Raw genomic sequence first — 19,286 nt, forward strand, 5'->3', positions numbered from 1 at the left:
TGTGGATGCATTTCTGTGGGAAAATAACAGTTGTCTGCATTACTCTCAGAGCTGTTTTAAGGAGATAGAGTAGCCATGTTAATATGTTTGGCACTTGTGCCATTCTTTTGGACTAAATATAATTGATGTGAAGAAAAATTGTTAATATTATTAATATTACCAGCAAGGTAAGATCACAGCGTGACTGTGATATTAACATGAGTAAATTTGTAACGTACAACAGTGCTCACTGGGTACCAGCCATTGGGGTGGCTGCTGGGAATACTGAGATGAATTTATCAGCTTTCTTACCTCCAAGTTTGCTAAAACCTAATAGGGGAGCTATATAAACAATGAGTATAATACAATATAGGAAGTGTAATGAGAGACTGAGGATTTTTTGAGAGCAAAGAGGAAGGGCATGAAACAGAAAAGGCTTCTTGTAGGAAATAGCTAATCTGTAGAGTAAAAGATAAGTGATGCAGGGGAAACAGATGCCAAAAGTAGGGGAGGATGGACACGTTTGTTAAATAGGGACTAGTGGCTGTCTTACAGTTTTCAGATGTAAATGTGGACATACATAGTACTCGTTTTTCCACTATTAATAGAGCTTAGAAATGATTATAATGTACAGATTTTATTCAACAATTTAATCACTTTACTCAAACAAGGCATTTTAGAGCCAAAGTACTAGCTATATTAATCCATTTGCTCTAAGTATCTCTTTATTTCCTCAGATTTGACATAACATATGTAAATTATAAAAAAGCATGGAAAAAATTAGAGATGCAAATAGGCACAAATCAGATAAACAGCTCTGGAGTAAACTTTATTTTGTAAATGCAGTCAGAGAGCTGGAGACATAGAATAATTATTTTAGTTGCAATTAAATTAACAGGAAATAGCAAAGCAGTATTATTGAATCCCAAGGAAGTTGTTGGTTGTGATTTATCAAAGTACTTTCCATCGTATTTCTCTGTATGGTGAGAATTGTTTCAATGTTATAGTATTGACAGTCATGAGCAGATAAAAATATTAAAGCAAATTAAATTTTCTTTCTTTTGATCTTAGTAGAATCTGGGAATAGGTGATAGGGAAAAAGAATGATAAGAATAAATCAGTGAAAACCACCTAGAATAGTTTTTTAGGGTACTTACCTATGATTTAATATGTAGTATTTGAGATATGACAGGTTACAAAGGAAACTAGAAAAACTTCCATGTATTCCAAGAGATCTATAACAAAATTGACCTGAGAATCTATCCACTTATCCTCCCAAATTCTTCAGATTTCTTCTTGAGACGTGGCACCTTATATCTAGGCTTGGCTTTCTTATTGCTGTCTCCACTTACTGCCTTATATTTATGACCTTTTGACAAATCCTCTCTTCTTGATCATCCATTTCTCTGAATCTGAATAGATACAATGATGTGTTTTCTTTATCTCACAGAATGTTGTCTTGGAGGCCGAAATGCAATTTGTGACTCTACATTTTCTCCTCTACAACACAGGAGAACATTGCATTTATATGACAAGCAAATTCAGTGTTTTATTCAAAATAATCATCTTGAACAAGATTCAGAATGAGGGGAAAGTTATTCATTCTTTCATTTGTTTATGCCCTGTCTTATTCTGGAAAGGATCCACAGAAGCTTATAAGAAGGCGTATAATAAGACATGGCAAAATAAACTGTGAGGAAATTGAAGCAAAGAGGAAACAAGAGTGAGATATCTGAAAAGTCTGCAGAGGACAGCACATCGTGAAGACACATCCTGCTAGAAATGAGCCACAAATTTGGCTTAAGCTCTCTAACAACTACCTCAGAAGGGAAAATCTCCATTTCATGATAAATAGGGTCTTTTCAGAATAGGAAACACACATGAGCAGCACAGATTCCTAGCATGGAGATCAAAGAGAATTGTACCCCATTGTTCATCACTCAATTCTGTAGAGTAACAAATTTAACAGGAACAAAGCAGAACCAAATATCAAAGAACTGCTTCTTAGAAAGTTCCACAATGACTTCAACGTGGACATGTCAATGTGCAGTATAGTAAACCCGACCATTGCAATTGGGTCCAGATTTGCTACTGTGTTGGAATGGCTTTATTCTGATGGAGGTATCATATGTCCTCGAGACTTGATTGAATAAGTGCATTTACTTGAGACCAGTAAATTTTGCTTCTCTCTACTAAGTTTTGATTAGTGCTGCGTGGCAGGAATTTAGTGTTACCAATAAGAGCTGAAAATTGAATTTAAACAATTAACAAAACAGGGGTAGGACTTGCACAATCAGAAAACTACCAAAAGACCTTAAATGATCTAGGCATTTTCTAATGCCTCTATATTAGGTTCCCACCGTTAGTGTGGTGAGGCCTGGTTATATAAAAGTCTTGTTCACATATTAGTATCAAAGTGCTATGTTTGAAGTGCTCTAAAAGAACCTTTTATCTCAGTGATTATTACTTAAGATATCTGAAACATGCATAGCAATGGAGGAGGATAGATTCTAAACATAATCTCCATATCTCAGAGTTTTTAAGATTGCAGTGAAAGATTTCACGGTTATGAGCTTGCACTTCTGAAGATCAAAGAGAATTATTTCATTTATTAAAAATATAAAAATATTTAAAAAAAGTAGCGTTAAAGTACTGTTTTGTAATTTTCCTCATGTAATGTGAAAGATGAGTGCTATGGGTTTGGGTTCATAAACGCAAATATATTTATCACGGTCTTCAATCCTCTTTCCTTTTACCATTTTCTTGTTTGTAGATCTGCTTCTGAAAGTTAAATCTAGAAGAGGTCAAGGTGATACTGGTGTAAAGAGGGATGCACCATATGGCCTACTGTGATATATGTACAAGATCTTTGCTATAAGGGAGAACTGGGAGGCTGGATGTCTAAACGAGCTATATCAATTTTTGAAAAACATTTCTTATTGCAAAAACTCTACTAAGATTAATGGCAGCTTGTTTTCTCTCCGAAACCCCATGTTTAGAAATCAGTGTTTTGCTTGGCTGTAGACACAACTTGTTTGTTGCTTGTTACTGGTCATCAGGTTTATGGAAGGTTCTGTGCATTTTAGTGATTCACAGTTAAGCATAAACCTGCATGGAGTTTTGGGAAAATATCCATTTTTACAGTAATGAGCACCTTGCATTTGCAAAGCGAGTGGGCCAAGCTTAAATTCTACGATACAAATAGCAGCGACATCCCTTATGTGTGGTATACTACGTTAGCTCCTACAGTCATCTTCTGCTTTTCATGCATTATGTTTCACCATTGCATTGAATACCAGAATTTGGCACTTGTTTCTCAGCAGTGTGTGTTCAACCTAGTGGTGGCCATTACGTTAGTGCAGAGTAGTAGAATACAAGTCCTCTCTAAATTGCTGAATGCATAACATGCTTTTACAGTTGCAGAGGTCAGCCTCATAATCACATTGATAAGGATTTACAGTGAGAACTAAGACATGCTTACTCAATCCTTACCCCTCCCCACCTAAACTGAAAAGGCGTCTGTAGAAGTTCTGCTTTCTGAGAACGTAGTGGCGATTGCATTAAGGTGAAAAAATTCGGAATAACCGTATTGGTATTAGCAGGGTACTTTTAAGTTATTATTATTGAAAACAAGGCTTAGTGACTATTATCCATGTTAACACAGGATACTCTTTTAAAAATGCTGTCCTATTATATCTTGATCATAGGAGTATTTGAAGATTTTGTATATTATATATTTGTGATTATTGATATGGATAATAACAAATTTTTGACTGTCTTAAATATTCATCCTAATAAATAATCATTTGGATAGCATAGAGGATGAAATGTTTTTGAGATATGAGCTAAAATGCTTGTTTGAAATATTAATATTGGTGGGGTAAATTAAATATTGTTTAAATACTAATGTAATTTTTGATTATGCATAATTTTGGGCTAAAGAACAATGAAATTACATATCAGTCTCTTTTAAATTATCACAAGTTATTAAGTTATGTTCATAATATCAAGCATTTTTTTTATGATTAAACTATACATTTCTAAAAAGCTTTAAAATATAATTGCCAAATGTGTGAAAGTTAATACTGTATAAATTTTTTCCCCTTAATTTTAGTCATGATTTCATTGGAGAATTTACAACAAGCTATAGGGAACTTTCTAGAGGGCAATCACAGTTCAACGTATATGAGGTAAGAGAAATTTTATTTTATTATTATTTTCCTCTGGAATAAGTAAATTTGTGCTTCAAAAGTAGATTTTGCAAAGGGTAATTGCCAAAGGTTAACTGAGTACCAATATATGTAAGAATCTTTAAACATTTTGAACAGACTTGTTTCTGAGATTAAATGATATTATTTCCCTTCAAGTCACATAGTCTTTTAAATCTACTTTGAGAGATTTAGAAATGCCTCCCTATTAAACTTTTTCTATTAAAAAAAATTCAATATGGGTGCAAGTTTATTTTTCCTTAAGCTTCAGCCTTGCTGTTTTGCCTTCCTACCAACCTCCTCCCTCAACCCTTTGTATTTATTTATTTATTATTTATTTATTTTTTGCTGAGGAAGATTCGCCCTGAGCTAACATCTGTTGCCAGTCTTCCTCTATTTTGTGTGTGAGCCTCCGTCACAGCATGGCCACTGATAGACAAGTGGTGTAGATCCACTCCTGGGAACTGAACCTGGGCCGCTGAAGCAGAGTGTGCCAAACTTAACCACTAGGCTACTGGGGCTGGCCACTTCAACCCTTTTTTAATAAAAAGAGAACAGCATACATTTTAGTTGTGTACACATGGTCTTATTAAATGAGCTGTGGTCTGCTTAGTGTGTCTGAGCACCTTCACTGTATTTAGTTGAAGACTGAAGGGAATGAGAAGGTATGACTCAGTCATTAGAGAAATCTAAGTTATTAAAGCAAACACACTGGTTGTTTCTGCCTGAAACCTACCCTGCCAGTTAACTACCAGATATGTGTGGAGCATACGGTATGTTTTAGCACTGTCAATCCTTGAGCTAAGTTATCTGTACAATCTCTATAATTTTTTAATTTAATATGCATTGATATTAAAGGAGCATATCTCAATATTTAGTGTTTCCTGCCAGATTGACACTAAAATTAACCTCTTTTAAGTTAAGAGTGGAGGAATCTCCTTCTTCTACCACGTTCTTTCTGGGCTAAAGCAGTTGTATTCCATGCATTCATTTATTTATTAACTTATAAATAAAATATTTATTACATGGCTTCTATATCAGACACTCTATATTAGGCCCTGGGGATACAGAGATGAATAAAAATTTCAGTGTCTAATGGGTGAGACAAACACATGAAATATGTCTACTGTGTCTTGATAAGTGCTATATGTAGATAGTTGTATACTTAGTGGACTATGAGATAATGCAGAGGGGTGCAAAACTCAACTCAAGAAAGCTTCCCAGGCAAAGACAAAGATGGAGTAATGGATAGATTTTTCTATCTGGGTCTTCCAAGGAAGGAATATTAATAAGGCTCTAAAGAGGCAATGAAAGTAGTATACGACAGGTTGTAATTATATAGATGCCTGTTTTCCCTGCCTGCTTTCAAGACTGAGGAGGAACAACATATGCGTACCAGTCCTCTTTGTACTTAGGACTCATTTACTGCCAGTCACCACATAACCTTCCAGAGATCAACCACTTTGAGTTGCTCAGCTTTTATAATGTCTTCTGTTCTTTGGCGCTATCTTATTCAACAAAGCTTGCTTAATGAGGAGATTGGTGCCACATCTGATGAGATGACAAAGAAGCTTAGTAACAATTATTCCTTATTAAATACTCTGCATGGATATTTGTGCCATAATGTCAAATATAAATGTTTTCTTATTATACATATTGTCAATAGAAAAGATAAGTCTGAAGAAAATCGGAGACCATTATGTATTATGTACAGGTAGTTTTAGGATTTCAATGGACAGCTCTTGGTCCAATACATTGGAAACTTCATTTTCTGCACACATACAAGGGATTCAGTTTTGTTGAGGCAACCATGGAAATTTCAGCCATTATTCCTTCAAATATTCTTTCTGCTCGTTTCTCTCTCCCTTCTCCTTTTGGTACTCCCATTATGCATATGTTATTATGCTTGTTTGTGTCCCACAGATCTCTTAGGCTCTGTTAATATTTTTTTCTTAATTTTTTCTTTTTGTTCCTTAAAGTAGAAAATCTCAATTGACCAATCTTCAAGATCACTAATTATTTCTTCTTCCGGCTCAAATGTTCTGTTAAACCTCTCTAGTGAATTTTTCATTTCAGTTCTTATGCTTTTCAAGTTGAGAATTTCTATTTGGTTCTTTCTTATAATTTTAATCTACTTATTGATTTTTCTATTTGGTGAGACATTGTTTCATTCTTTAATTTTTTATGCATAGTCTCCTTTAGTTCTTTAAACATATTTATAATAACTGATTTAAAGATTTTTGTCAAATAAATCCCATATCTGCACGTTCTCAGAGATAGTTTCTATTGATTGCTTTTTTCTTATGTTTAGGCCATACTTTCCTGTTTCTATGCATGTCTTGTATTTTTTTGTTGTTGTTGAATACTGTAAATTTTAAAAAACATAGCGTAGTAACACTGGAGATTGGATCCTCCCCAGGGTTTGTTGTTGTTGCCGTTTGTTTAGTGACTTTCCTGGGCTAATTCTATAAAGTCTGTTTTCTTTGTTGTGTGGGCCATTGAAGTCTTGGCCTGGTTAGCTAGTGGTGAGCACATGACTTGATGTTGGTGCACTCCTTATATGCTCCAACAGTGCAAAACTCTGCCTTGGCTTTCACTTGCTGTTTAAGCAGCCTCACAGTCAGACAGAGATGAAAGATTAGGATTTCCTCAAGGTCTTTCCTGGCCATGTGCACAGTCCTGCATAAGCACTTGGCCTTCTAGATCCTCAGCAACATGCCCAAGCTTTTAAAAGCCCCCCACAGCTTTACAGACTGGTTTTGGCAGGTAAAGACCTTCTTCTGTCATTCCCTGGACTGATTGGATTCCCTCCAGAATTCCAGTAGTGCTGGGTTGGAGCTGGTTTTGAGGCTGTTGCTAGGTCTGTGGTCTGGTCTGCAGTTGGCATGCTTATTACCAGGGGCTTGGGCGGGAGTGGATCATGTCTGGTTTCTGGGTGGATGAGACTGGCTCCAGGACCTTGTTCAGTACGGTGGCACCAGACCAAGCTCTTCAAGGTGCACAGTTGGGTCCTCAGTCCTCAACATGTAGCTATTTAAGGTGCACAGACGGGTGTGGCTCCCACCAGATCCTTGGGAGGGCTCCTGCCTGATGACCGGATAGGTCCCCTGAGTGGGCAAGACTATCCCTGGACCACGGCTGAGAGGGGCTGGAACTGAGCCCCAGGCTATTTGCTGTTCCACAGCCAAGATTGAGGTCTATAGACCTGGCTCTAGAGGCACAGATGGGCATGTCTCCCACTAGGTCCCTGGGTGGGCTGGACTGCTTCCCGACTGAGGTTGGAGGGGCTGGAGCCGAATAAGCATAGGGCTATTTCAGAATCTCTTGAAGTGCAGACATCGGTGTCTCCTGGCGGGTCCCTGTGCTGTCAGGATTGCTCACAGACTGTGGCTGGGAGGGGCTGGAACTGTGTAAAGGGCCCTTTCAGGATCCCCGGGTGTGCAGACAGGATTGTTTCCCACTGGGACCCTGAACCCGCAGGACTGTTGGTGGACTGTGGCTGTGAGGGGGCTGGAGCTGACTAGAGGGCCCTTTCAGGATCTCCAGGAGCACAGACAGGAGTGTCTCATTTTTAATCTCTTTGTATTTGCTGTCTGCTCCAGCCAACCTGAGCCAATTACGTTTTCATCTTTCTAGAATGTTGTATTTCTCTATTCTGTTTTTATTGGAGCCCTAGTTTAAATTAATATATTCTAGCTCAAATAATACTTATATATAATTTCTTTCATCTTTCTTTCCCTGTCAAAATGCTTCCTCTGTATTTTGGATTGAGATGTGCTGAAGGATCCTCTCTTAAGGCATTTACGTGTTCTATTTATCCCATTAGATTGACGGGTCTTATTCATCTTTATATTTCTTATATCCTCCAGTATCTTGTAAAATATAGGAGTGCAATAATATTTCCTCACGGAATAAACAGTCAAAAACTCAATCTTTTATATACAAAGCAGACCTTTACCAATTATTATACAGTTGGGTGTCTAGTGGAAATTACTACCATTATAAAGCAGTAGTTAGGTCAATAGAACCTTTAAATAGTTACATATTTAGGTGATTTACTATGTTAATGTATATAATCTAATAAAAAAATTGTGTCTCTTGGATATATTTTTCTTTAGCAACGTGTAGTTTTTCTACAAAGCAATCGTTGTTATTTAGCACCTTGGATATTAAAGGTCTCTCTCACATCAAGAAGGTGCATATGGGTAGGGTAATCAGTGCATAAAGTGGTTGAGAAGAATATTACTGAAAAAGATTTTTTTTAAAAAAATGATCACTTCCCTTTTGCAGGGAAGTTTTGGCTGAAGTGCATTTATCTACTTGGAGGTTGAGATTTCTTAACAGCAAGGGCAGAAAGCCTGAAAGACTTACGATGTCTAAAACAGGTGAAAAAAATAAATGTCCAAAAGTCATACTGAAGGCATTTGTGAATGAATAAATATATAAGAAGTCAAGGCACTAGGTTGAACTACACATTTTTAAAGTATTTCAGTACAAAACCTAACACATTCTAATTGTTTCATCTGCTTTTTAAGGTGGTGAATCCCAAAAAGAAAGGAAAAAAGAAAAAATATATCAATTCAGGAACAGTAAGTCAAGTTTTATGTTATTCATTAAAGATTCAAATAAAGAATAAAAAAATATGTAACATTTTTTATCAGGATAGAAGCAACTAAAAACTGAGCTGTTTCACTTAGGATTTTAATATGAAGGTATATGATAGAAAAATTAATTTGCTATGGGAATGGTTGAAATGGAGAATTCCTTATAGGGGTAGTGACCCAGCTTCCTGCAGGTTGTTGCAGGGGTTGTATGGCCTCTGACAGAAGCTGAAGTTTTGTTATGAATTCTTCATTCAATGAAATCACACTAGAGAGCATCAAGCAGACGTGAAAAAGTTTAAGTAGTAGTAAGAAATATTATATTTTTGATAGACTATGTTTAACTATTAAGACTCATTTTATGGGATATGAGAGTGCTAATTTATAGTGCATTAAAATTTACAACTCTGGGGGAATGTGGACGAAATCAGTGCAGGAGGGTGCAGAGGTAAAAGTTTCTTAAAATTGGGAAAAATCAAAATCATCCTATTTTGATAAAAAATATTCTTAAGATTTTATCCCAAGATTAACTCTCCTTGGGAGAAGTAAAATCTTAGTTCCCTCTCATCTCTTAAAGATTTCTATAAAGCAAGACACTTAAAATATTAGATGGCCTCAGTAAAGGACCATGACAAAAATGCACATTTCTTATTATATAGCTTAGCTCACGGATTTTGATTTTTTTGATTTTAACCATTTTCCAACTCCCTTTCATCTTTCCTTTTATCTAAAATGGGAAGTAGCACAGTGTCCTTGTACATAATTTTCATACTGTTCTTCAAAGGAAGTAAACTGGTCATAGAAAAGAGTTAGTTAATTTTTTTTGGCCCTTTTCCTTCTGATCATTTTAAATGTGAGAATAATCAGTCCTAGCAGATTTTAATAGAGAATAATATCTTTACTGATTTTCAAAATGCTAGGAAATATGATTTTCTCTCTCATAGAAAAAAGTCCATTTGGGGTTGTAATTGGTCCTAGCAGTTAATTCTGCCTTGCTTTTCTTTTCTTTTTTTTCAGGTAACCTTACTCTCTTTTTTGGTAGAAACAGAAGTTTCATTCCTTGACTATATTAAGGGAGGGTAAGTCATTCTCTGAAATTCTTTCATTGCTTAAGCATTTCTTTCAATGTGTGTAGCAAATGTTACCACTAGGTAATAGGCAACTGAAATGATCACCTTTATTATATTTTCATGGCAGACCTATTGCACTTTTGTTTCAGACCTATAGGGATGACCTTATATACCAAAAGCTATTACTTTTGGGGAAAATTGTAACTTTTCTTTGACCAAGAGAAAACACTTTATTGTGTTAATAATAGTTGTAGATAAAGCTATTATAGGCACTTTCATAGGATGTTTTCATTAGCCTAACACATGGGACTTTTTAGTTGCACTTTTTATTATTTTTAAAATAGAAGACAAGCTTGAGGGCTTGTTGTAAATGTATATTCTAGCTCCAGAATATTAAAGGATGTATCTTGTCATAAAATCATAATGCAGAAATGGATGGTAAATAGTCATTTAGTTACTCCCTAGGCTTCCAGGCAGGAATGCATTTCAGAAAAAAATGGTTGTTGTAACCATTTGTGAAATTTTCCACAGTCTAGACAGAGTCTGTCTTGGTAATGTATTGTGGATTCTTTTTTTTTGTTGGTTTTTTTATGAGGAAGATCAGCCCTGAGCTAACATCCATGCCAATCCTCCTCTTTTTGCTGAGGAAGACCAGCCCTGAGCTAACATCTATTGCCAATCCTCCTCCTTTTTTTTCCCTTTTTCTCCCCAAAGCCCCAGTAGATAGTTGTATGTCATAGTTGTACATCCTTCTAGTTGCTGTATGTGGGACGCCGCCTCAGCATGGCCGGACAAGCAGTGCGTTGGTGCGTGCCCGGGATCCGAACCCGGGCCACCAGTAGCAGAGCATGCGCACTTAACCGCTAAGCCACCGGGCCGGCCCCTGTGGATTCTTATACTCTAGTAAATAGGGAAATTTTTTCAATTTTGTTCCTATTTTTAACCTACTTGTCCCTATTTTTTACCTCACCTAGCATCTCCAGAGATTGAAACAATAATTCATTACCATGCAGTCAAGAATGGCCACATATTCTAATTTATTTGTTATTACCTTGTGTCTACAATATACAAAAATGGTGAGAGGCAAATTTGAATGTGTTTAGTAACTTCATGACAAATAACAGAGGAGACATCACTCATGTGAATTGCTTCCTAATTATGATTCAGCAATTTTTTTTTTCTAATACTGATTCACTAATGGAATGTCGTCAGGCCTAAGAAAGGGATGAGAGAATGAGAAGGCCAAAGGAACAAAGATAGTTTCCCCAAAAACAGAAAGCTTACCCCTTTTTGCTCTTAGTTAAGGAAACAAAACAAACAAAGCTATACTTGCCTAAGTGGGGAATCTTTGCTATATATGGGCATCTTGCAACCTGCCACCTGGCTACAAAGACTCAGAAGCTGGGACGCTTGTTTCAATAAAGCTAAAGGAAAATGTACTAAGTAGAAAAAATGTTTGCCAACTCCCCTTACTATTCCAATGTCTGTGCACATTTTTAACTTTAGAAGATGGGAAAATAGAAAGTTGAATTTGTTATAAAAAGTAGATTCTTGTATAGATAATTAAACTCCTTAGTAGCTGTAGATACTAATTGATAAAGAGAGAGGGTAAGATAATAGAAATCCCTTATTATACTCTTTATAAACCTAAAAAAAGTGCTTGATATATCTGGCTGTAATTCGCGTGTTTGAATAATGATTTGAAGTTTTAAAATATTAAAATTTTTTTCAGTTTTGTTTTGCTTTGTAAAGCTGGTGTGTATGTGTGTGTGTGTGTGTGTGTATGAAAGAAATACCCAACATGTTTTGTCAGCAGTGCAAATCTAGTAATATTTTGATGTGAATTTATCAGTAAAAGACATTTTCAGAATGTTACCAATGAATCACTTTTATTGGTTGTTCACATTCTCCTTTTGAGGATCCTTAGGGCTAGTCAGAGCCAATGAGTTTCTGCAGTACATAGAGCAATGGCAGTCTTGACTATATCACACTGTCATATTTTTCTGCTGCTTACAACCTCCAAGATTCTTTTGTTTTTTTGCCTTACACACTTCCTACTTATAGCACTGCCTGGGCTGGAAGAAATGCTAGTGACCTTTTTCTGCCAGAAGTCAGCATATACCTGGACCCCCAACCTGTGAGGTACACTTTGTTCCAGCCCTGGCTTCCCAAAACTTTTATAAGAACCCATTTTTTTTTTTACAACTGGGGCCTAAGGAAATAGAGTTTGAACTTCACTACATAATTAATCTAACTGGACTTATATTAATTTCTTTACAATCCTATTATCTGAAAAGGACATGAAAAATATTATCTACATATAATACCTTATTTTTTGTGTGCGTGTGAGGAAGATTAGCCTTGAGCTAACACCTGTCGCCAATCCTCCTCTTTTTGCTGAGGAAGACTGGCCCTGGGCTAACATCTGTGCCCATCTTCCTCCACTTTATATGGGACCCCGCTACAGCATGGCTTGACAAGTGGTGCATCGGTGCGCGCCCAGGATCCGAACCTGCAAACCCCAGGCCACCGAAGCGGAGTGCGCGCACTTAACCGCTACACCACCGGGCCGGCCCCAAATACATTATTTTTATATGAAGATGTATGTAATAAATGTATATATCTTTTAAATATATTACAATTACATATTTACCTATCACTATTTGTAAAATTTATAATACAGACTTATTAATATATTGTCCTTTTTGATAATGCAAATCCAAATGTTCAAGCAAAATAATTATTGAATTATGTGTCTGTATGTGTCTTTGCTCTTAAGGACTTGTTATATGAAATTGGACACAAAATTTAAATTCTGATTTTTATTAATAATGTGATGAGATCCGTCTCTATCATGGCACCCCTCATGCTATATAACGACAGGCAAATCATTTCGTATATCTAAACTTTAGTTTCCTGTAGTTCACGAGTCTATGTAGTTCTACACAGACTGTAAAATAATTTTTTTTTTTACATTTTGCCTGCTTACATTTACCTGTAAAATGATGGCATTCAACCAGATCTTCCAGCTCTCTCATGGCCTTAATGGTATCTTATTTTTCTTCCCTCTGAAGTTGTTGTTTATATTCCTACAGAAGACTTATTCTTACCTATCAACTTACTATACAGTGTAATTTGCATATAATAATAGTTAACATCTGCTGACCACTTATTGTGTGTCAGGCCCGGAGCTAAGTGCCTCAAGGGAATTAACTCTACAGTGACCCCTTCCCCTTCTGCTCACCCCCTTTCTCCTTCTCCCACTTTCTCTCATGAGTAATACTCACATTGATAATCTTCTGTTTTTTAAAAAAATAATTAAAATGAAATTCCTTTACTTGTTGTACTGTTAACTTTCAGTCTTTGTATAACTAATATTTACCGTCAAATTGCTGCCAGTCAAAAATAGTTTAATTTACATAGCCTAAAGGGAGGTGATGCCTTGGCATGCAGAATACCTAAGAATTTTACTATTACATATTTATGAAGATTTACACTTTATTTAACTGTGAGTTATGGGGCTTGATCAGTGAATACCTGATGAACTCTAATTATAAGAATGAAAAATGGAGTCTCATGTTCTTATCTTTCTTAAAAATCTCTACTGATATGAAAATAACAAATCATAGCAATTTGAAATGGAGAACACCAACATAAAAACCAATGTGAAAATGTAGCTACAAACATCTATTCCAAATATTTCAGTAAATTATTTTTATTTTCCTTGATACATTTCCTACCGATTTTTTTCATCTGTTTTAGACATGGTTAAGTCTTTTGGGCTTTCTGCAGTTGCTATTAAGAAATCCCATCCTCCAGGTAGATAAATGCACTGCAGTGATAGAAAGTCATATTAAAAGCAGACACATAATTATACAAAATTTCTGAATAATAGCAAAATAGAATATAATGAGCTACACTCATTTCAATTAGAATTAATTGTAATAATTGACAATTAATTATGTATAGTTTCAATAATGGCTGTTAACTCATAAAAAACAGTCAGAATTTCTAGTCTCTTGCACTAAAACAATTCTGAAAACTGTTGAACACTTTAGTAATATTTAGTACTCTTTGTAGTAGTTTTTTCTGAAACCACAGAATACTTTTATTTTATTAGTGTTTTATTTTCAGGTTTTGGAGAAAGAAGCATTATGTCACCCAAATTTTAAACATAAATATCTATATTTGTGTTTCACATTATAAACATAAACATAAACATGAAATGGTAAAAAGAAAAGTTAGGTAAAATAAAAATAATTTATTATGAAGCTAGAATCCTCTGTAATCATACTCTCCAGAAATAATCACTGTTAGAAATTTGTTTATTCTCAAACACACATCATTATTTTTTATAAGAGTGGGATCACGCTGTGCACAATATTCTATAATGTATATTTTGTCATTAACTATATTGTGTATATGTATTTCCATGTCAGTACTTATATCTACCTTATTTTAACAGTTTTCCGTTGTATAGATGTACATACTTTAGTGTAAAAATCTCCTGTTGATACACACTTTAGTTGTGTCCATTTTATTTTCCTGTTATAAATAAGGCTACAATGTCAAACCCTGGTGCATACCTTTTTGTGCATTTCATTAAGCATGTCTACAGGGTCACTTCCTAGAAATAGTGTTGATGGTTGAAATGGTATATATATTTTACAATTTGTTAGATATTTCTAAATTGTGTTGCTGAAAGGGTAATAATAATAATTTCTACTTCTAACGTCTATGTATGGAAGTTTAACATATCCTTACCCTTACTGAATAGCGTCACTCCTTTTTCAATTTTGCTAATTTAATAGACAAACATTATAAGTCATTGTCAGTTTTTAATCTGTGAAACCTGTTTATTAGCCATTTTGATGTCCTTTGTAAAAGCCCCTATTTAACCAGCTGTGTGTTTGGAAACAGATTTCAGAACTCTTTTGCTTTTCCTCTGTTCCCTCTTCCTTCCGTCCCACCAAAAAGGATTGAGTATTTTCAGCTGGGGACAGAAGGCAGAAGAGCAGAATCCTTTAGTGGGGTCAATGCTTCAACTAAACTTACCCAATATTCACATGTAGGTCTTTGAAACTACTACTTTTCAGCACACATCTAAAGAGACTCTTCTTAATTTAGCCATCTGGCCTTGCATTTTGCCCTGTGATTACACTGAAGAAGAACAGTAAAAGAACACTTTGGGTTGCAATCAACCAAGCAATCTCAAGTATTATTTTGGAGGTCATATTAGTACATTTGAAGATTTGGGAAATGTTCAAGGTTAGCTTTTTTGAAGAGATGCCCCACCGTATTTCTAAAAAATTATGATATTTCAGGGGCTGGCCATGTGGCATAGTGGTTAAGTATGACATGCTCCGCTTCGGCAGCCAGGGTTCACGGGTTCAGATCCCAGGTGCGGACCTACACCACTTGTCAAGCCACACTATGGCAGTGACCCACGTGCAAAATGGGGGAACACTGGCACAGATGTTAGCTCAGGGCTAATCTTCCTTACGCAAAAAAAAAAAAAAGATATTTCAGAAGCAATTGGAACAAAGTATTGAAATGAGTTTGATTTTTATAATAAATCCTAGTAACTACTCACTTTTAACTTAAAATACCAAGATATCAGCATTTATTACTGGTATTTGTGGATTATTTTGTTGCTAACGTGGGTTAGCATCATTGTTGCTAACTTGAGTGGCATCTGTTCAGGGAACTACTCACCATACCCTTTCTAGTCTAGGAGAAACTATTGTTGAGTTACACTTATGCTGAATCTTGATTGACAGTAAAGCTGGAGGTCTTCAAAAAGGGTGAAAAATCATCAGATGAAATATGAATAACGACAATTAAATTGGTACTTTGGCTAGCTCTGAGCCATCCAATATGAAGTTGGTTGAGATTTTCCTGTATTAATTTTGTTCTCTACATTAACTTGACAAACCATTTCCCTTTCACTGGATGTATGGGAGCATGAGAATAGAGAAAGGGGGCAAGACAGGTGACTGATGTGGAATACGTAGGGCTCACAGATTGTGATTCAACTCTTAGAAAGAAATTCTTGAAATGCACTTTAAAATTTCACCTCTCTTCTTGTTTTGTCTCACAAAAAAAGAATTGAATAGAAAATTATAAAAGTTATTTGTTTTCTCATGAATCCAAGTAGAAATTATTCAGAGTTAAGAATGAGCACATGTAAATATTAAACAAAATTGTTTTCATAGTCCTTTAATATCTTCCCCTTCAAAGGAACTTCTTTATGGGCTTAATTCTTAGTATTGGATAGTCTAGGCTTCCATTACTTTACTTGTTATTGATGTAGATATTTACATGAAAATATAACCTTGATTGTTTGTGAAACCATATTGTTAGCTTGTTACTTTTCATTCATTGTCTCAATGCCTCAACCACTGCGTTTAGCTGCAGTAGACAGGTTTATAGATTCAGGTACACAGTGAACAGATGAGACAGATGCATTCTAAATCAGCCAAGATCCAATTTTTATGCAAATATGCTGTGAAATAAAAATCTAATCTTTAGGCCTTTTTTTTGTTAAGCAGTACCATGCTTTTCCTGGAGCATAAGATGCATTTTATGACTTGAAGTAGTCGAGTTTTATTTTCTAAATAGAAGAATAATATTCACAAAGGAGGTCTTACTGTAGAGTGAAAAAAGCTGATTGCCTCTTCTGGATTATTGACCTTGGGGTTATTATTTTTAATCATAGTCAGTACATTTATCCCAGTGGTTATTTTATTTCTCTTTACTTGTTAAGAAATAATTTTAATATTAAAAGTCTGATATGATTGGTACCTAAAGATGTTTATTCAGTAATCCTTAATCTATGGCATTGAATATCCCAATTATCATTGATAAGGACAATGTCAGTTTCATTTAAAATCAGAAACTGCTCTGAAATCTAAGATACTCCTTTAGGGCAATAGCATCATTTTTATAATTATTATTATTTATGAAGTGAGTTTATTGGCCTCTACAGATTTGGAGAATATATATTTCCATATTCCAGCAGCTCATACTGTAAGTATCTGAAGGCAGAATTGTAAATTTCAATTTGATTTTGTCCAGCCTTCAGTCCTCTGTGACTTTCAAGTCTTCATGAAACTCTTCATTCCACCAACGTGACCAAGGAACAAATATCTATCAAGTTTTCCACATCTCTTTAACTGACAGATGAAGGGGGAAAACAGATCACAAATTCTAGTGCACACTGAGGACCTCTAAGCTACCAGAATTTCTTGTCAACCTGAAACCCTAGTCTACACTTTTATCAGAAAATTGAGTGTATTAGAAACTTGCAAGTCTGCAGACTGTCATTTTCTTCCTCTGAAGAAAGCCCAAACTCTCATCCAGCTGGTCCCAATGAGCTACACAAGTCCCTACCACTTATATTCAGTGGTTGCTAGTTTCCCTGGGTGTCATTTTAATTGTCCATTTGTATGACTTATCTTCTCAAAGGGGCAGGCAATTTTACAATATTTTTATAGAACTGAACACAAAGTAGCCACTGAATAAACATAGATTAATTAAAAAGCCATTTTAAGCCTGGCTTTCCACACTTATCCCCAAATCTCTTAGCATAATGAAACATAGACAAATTGGACTTTTAAACAAAGAGTGTGACAATTCAGTGAACTGGATTACAAACCCCCATGTCTGTCTCTCTCAGATTTTATCATCTTGTGACCTTCCTCTTTCTACGCCTCATACCACAATCACCAAACAAAACAGGTGCACCAGGCTTTCTGGGATAAGAACAAATGCTGTTGTGTTGCCTCTGCCAGAAATTATCTCAGCTTAACTGTATATCTGGGTTTTAGTGACTTGGAGGAAAGGCAAGATCAAGATTAGATGCATGAAATACTTGTTTTCCTCACATCTTAACAGAAAGGGAGCATGAGAGAAGGTAATCGGGGGGAGACGCAAAGTGGGCAAGTTCTGGGAAAGAATCAAAATAAGAGGTAAATGTTTGGCAAAAAGTCAAGTCAGTTGCAAAGAAGGGGTTGCTTTTAATTGAGGCAGTACATAGTAGTGGCCAAGCATTTGGGTTCTGGCATTAACTGCCTAGTTCAAATCCTGGATCTACCTCTTGCTAGCATAACCTGCTTCCATTTCTATGAAATAGGAATAAAAATAATAATGCCAATCTCGTAGAATGGCTATGGGGATTACATGGCGTATAGTTAAGCTTCAATAAATGCTAGCTATCATTTTTCTGAGTAGTCTGAATTTGTTTAAAGTTCCAATATGTCTTATCTCATTTGATCATCATAATATTTTCAGTGGTAATTGTCCTAGTTATCAGAGACAGAGAGAGAAAAAGATATCTTCAAATTTACAAAGTCAGTAAAAGTCATTTTTTTATAGTTCAGTTCTCTTTGGAGGATAATGCCAGGACATTTCTTCCATTCCAGTCAATCTCGACCCAAACTCTTGACCCTGAATCTAAAACTTGCCTGAAATTATAGATCAAAGGTTTATATCTCACTCAAAAGAAATAAAAAGTCTTATAAAAAAATAAGGAGCTACCTACCTATCATAAGCTCATTTTAAAGGCTAAAGTGGGCTTCTTGATACCACTTCTTTTAAAGGTGAGTTGAATATCAGTAAGTCCCGTTATCAACAAGCCCCATAAAGGTTTTTTTCCTTGAAATACTTAGAGCAAGTGCAATGATGCTGTAAAATGTTTACCTTAGTTTGATAAAACTGGGGACATTTTATTGGATATGTTGCCTCAGGGAACACATCTTGCCAGAACATGCAACACTATAAGATTCTTTTTTTTTTTTTTTCCTAATCCAGTTTCTTATTTGAAAACTGAATATACATGTCTAGGATTTTTTATAATGCTTCTTGTTGGGCATGCAAGGGCTTTGCATTCGTCAAATCAGTGGAAAGCTAAACTCTGCAGTGCTGAATGGGGATAAGTCTAATAAAAATAAAGCCATTCTGCCTTCTATAAATACATTCACATAGAACATTATCATATCTAAACTAAACTCATCTAAACTAAGATTTAGAAAACAAACTTTTACAAATATTAAGAAGACTCATAAACATTGTTTTGGTTAGTGCATGATTCTAGTTTTTGTGCATGCTTGAATAGTCTAGCGATATCTCGTTAAATCTTTTAAGATTGTGATGTGATTGCCAGCTCATGTTATTTTTCAAATGATTTTTTCAGAGCTATTCATCTCAAAGTCAAAGGAAACTGCCTGTATACTTCATCATCAGAACTAGTGCTCATTTAGCCAAAATATTGACAGTTTATTTTGTATCAGGCAGTTTGTTAGTTATGTTTCATGACGAGAGTGTGCACTTTTAGCCATGCTGTCTCTAAGATAGTTCCTCTCTGGAGGGCAAGGTTGGGGGCTGGGGGAAGGAGAAACAGAGTTAAACAAAGAAGAGTGGCTTATCAT

At 35.5% G+C, this 19,286-nt stretch overlaps 1 protein-coding gene and 1 long non-coding RNA gene across 2 annotated transcripts in view; one reads left to right on the forward strand and one right to left on the reverse strand.

The window, feature by feature from the left end:
- The window catches only part of CPNE8 (copine 8), a 204,262-nt gene that overhangs the window by 134,268 nt on the left and 50,708 nt on the right, over window positions 1-19,286 (forward strand). The window contains exons 11-13 of the mRNA XM_004441153.3: window positions 4,094-4,169; window positions 8,723-8,776; window positions 9,806-9,867. Of these exons, the coding sequence (XP_004441210.1) occupies window positions 4,094-4,169; window positions 8,723-8,776; window positions 9,806-9,867 (192 nt within the window). The remainder of the gene's footprint in view (window positions 1-4,093; window positions 4,170-8,722; window positions 8,777-9,805; window positions 9,868-19,286) is intronic.
- The window catches only part of LOC147914763 (uncharacterized), a 108,665-nt gene that overhangs the window by 13,829 nt on the left and 75,550 nt on the right, over window positions 1-19,286 (reverse strand). The window lies entirely within an intron of this gene.

This window comes from Ceratotherium simum, chromosome 17 (genome assembly GCF_057802395.1).
Source record: "Ceratotherium simum simum isolate JZ-2026a chromosome 17, ASM5780239v1, whole genome shotgun sequence".
NCBI classification, from domain to species: Eukaryota; Metazoa; Chordata; class Mammalia; order Perissodactyla; family Rhinocerotidae; genus Ceratotherium; species Ceratotherium simum.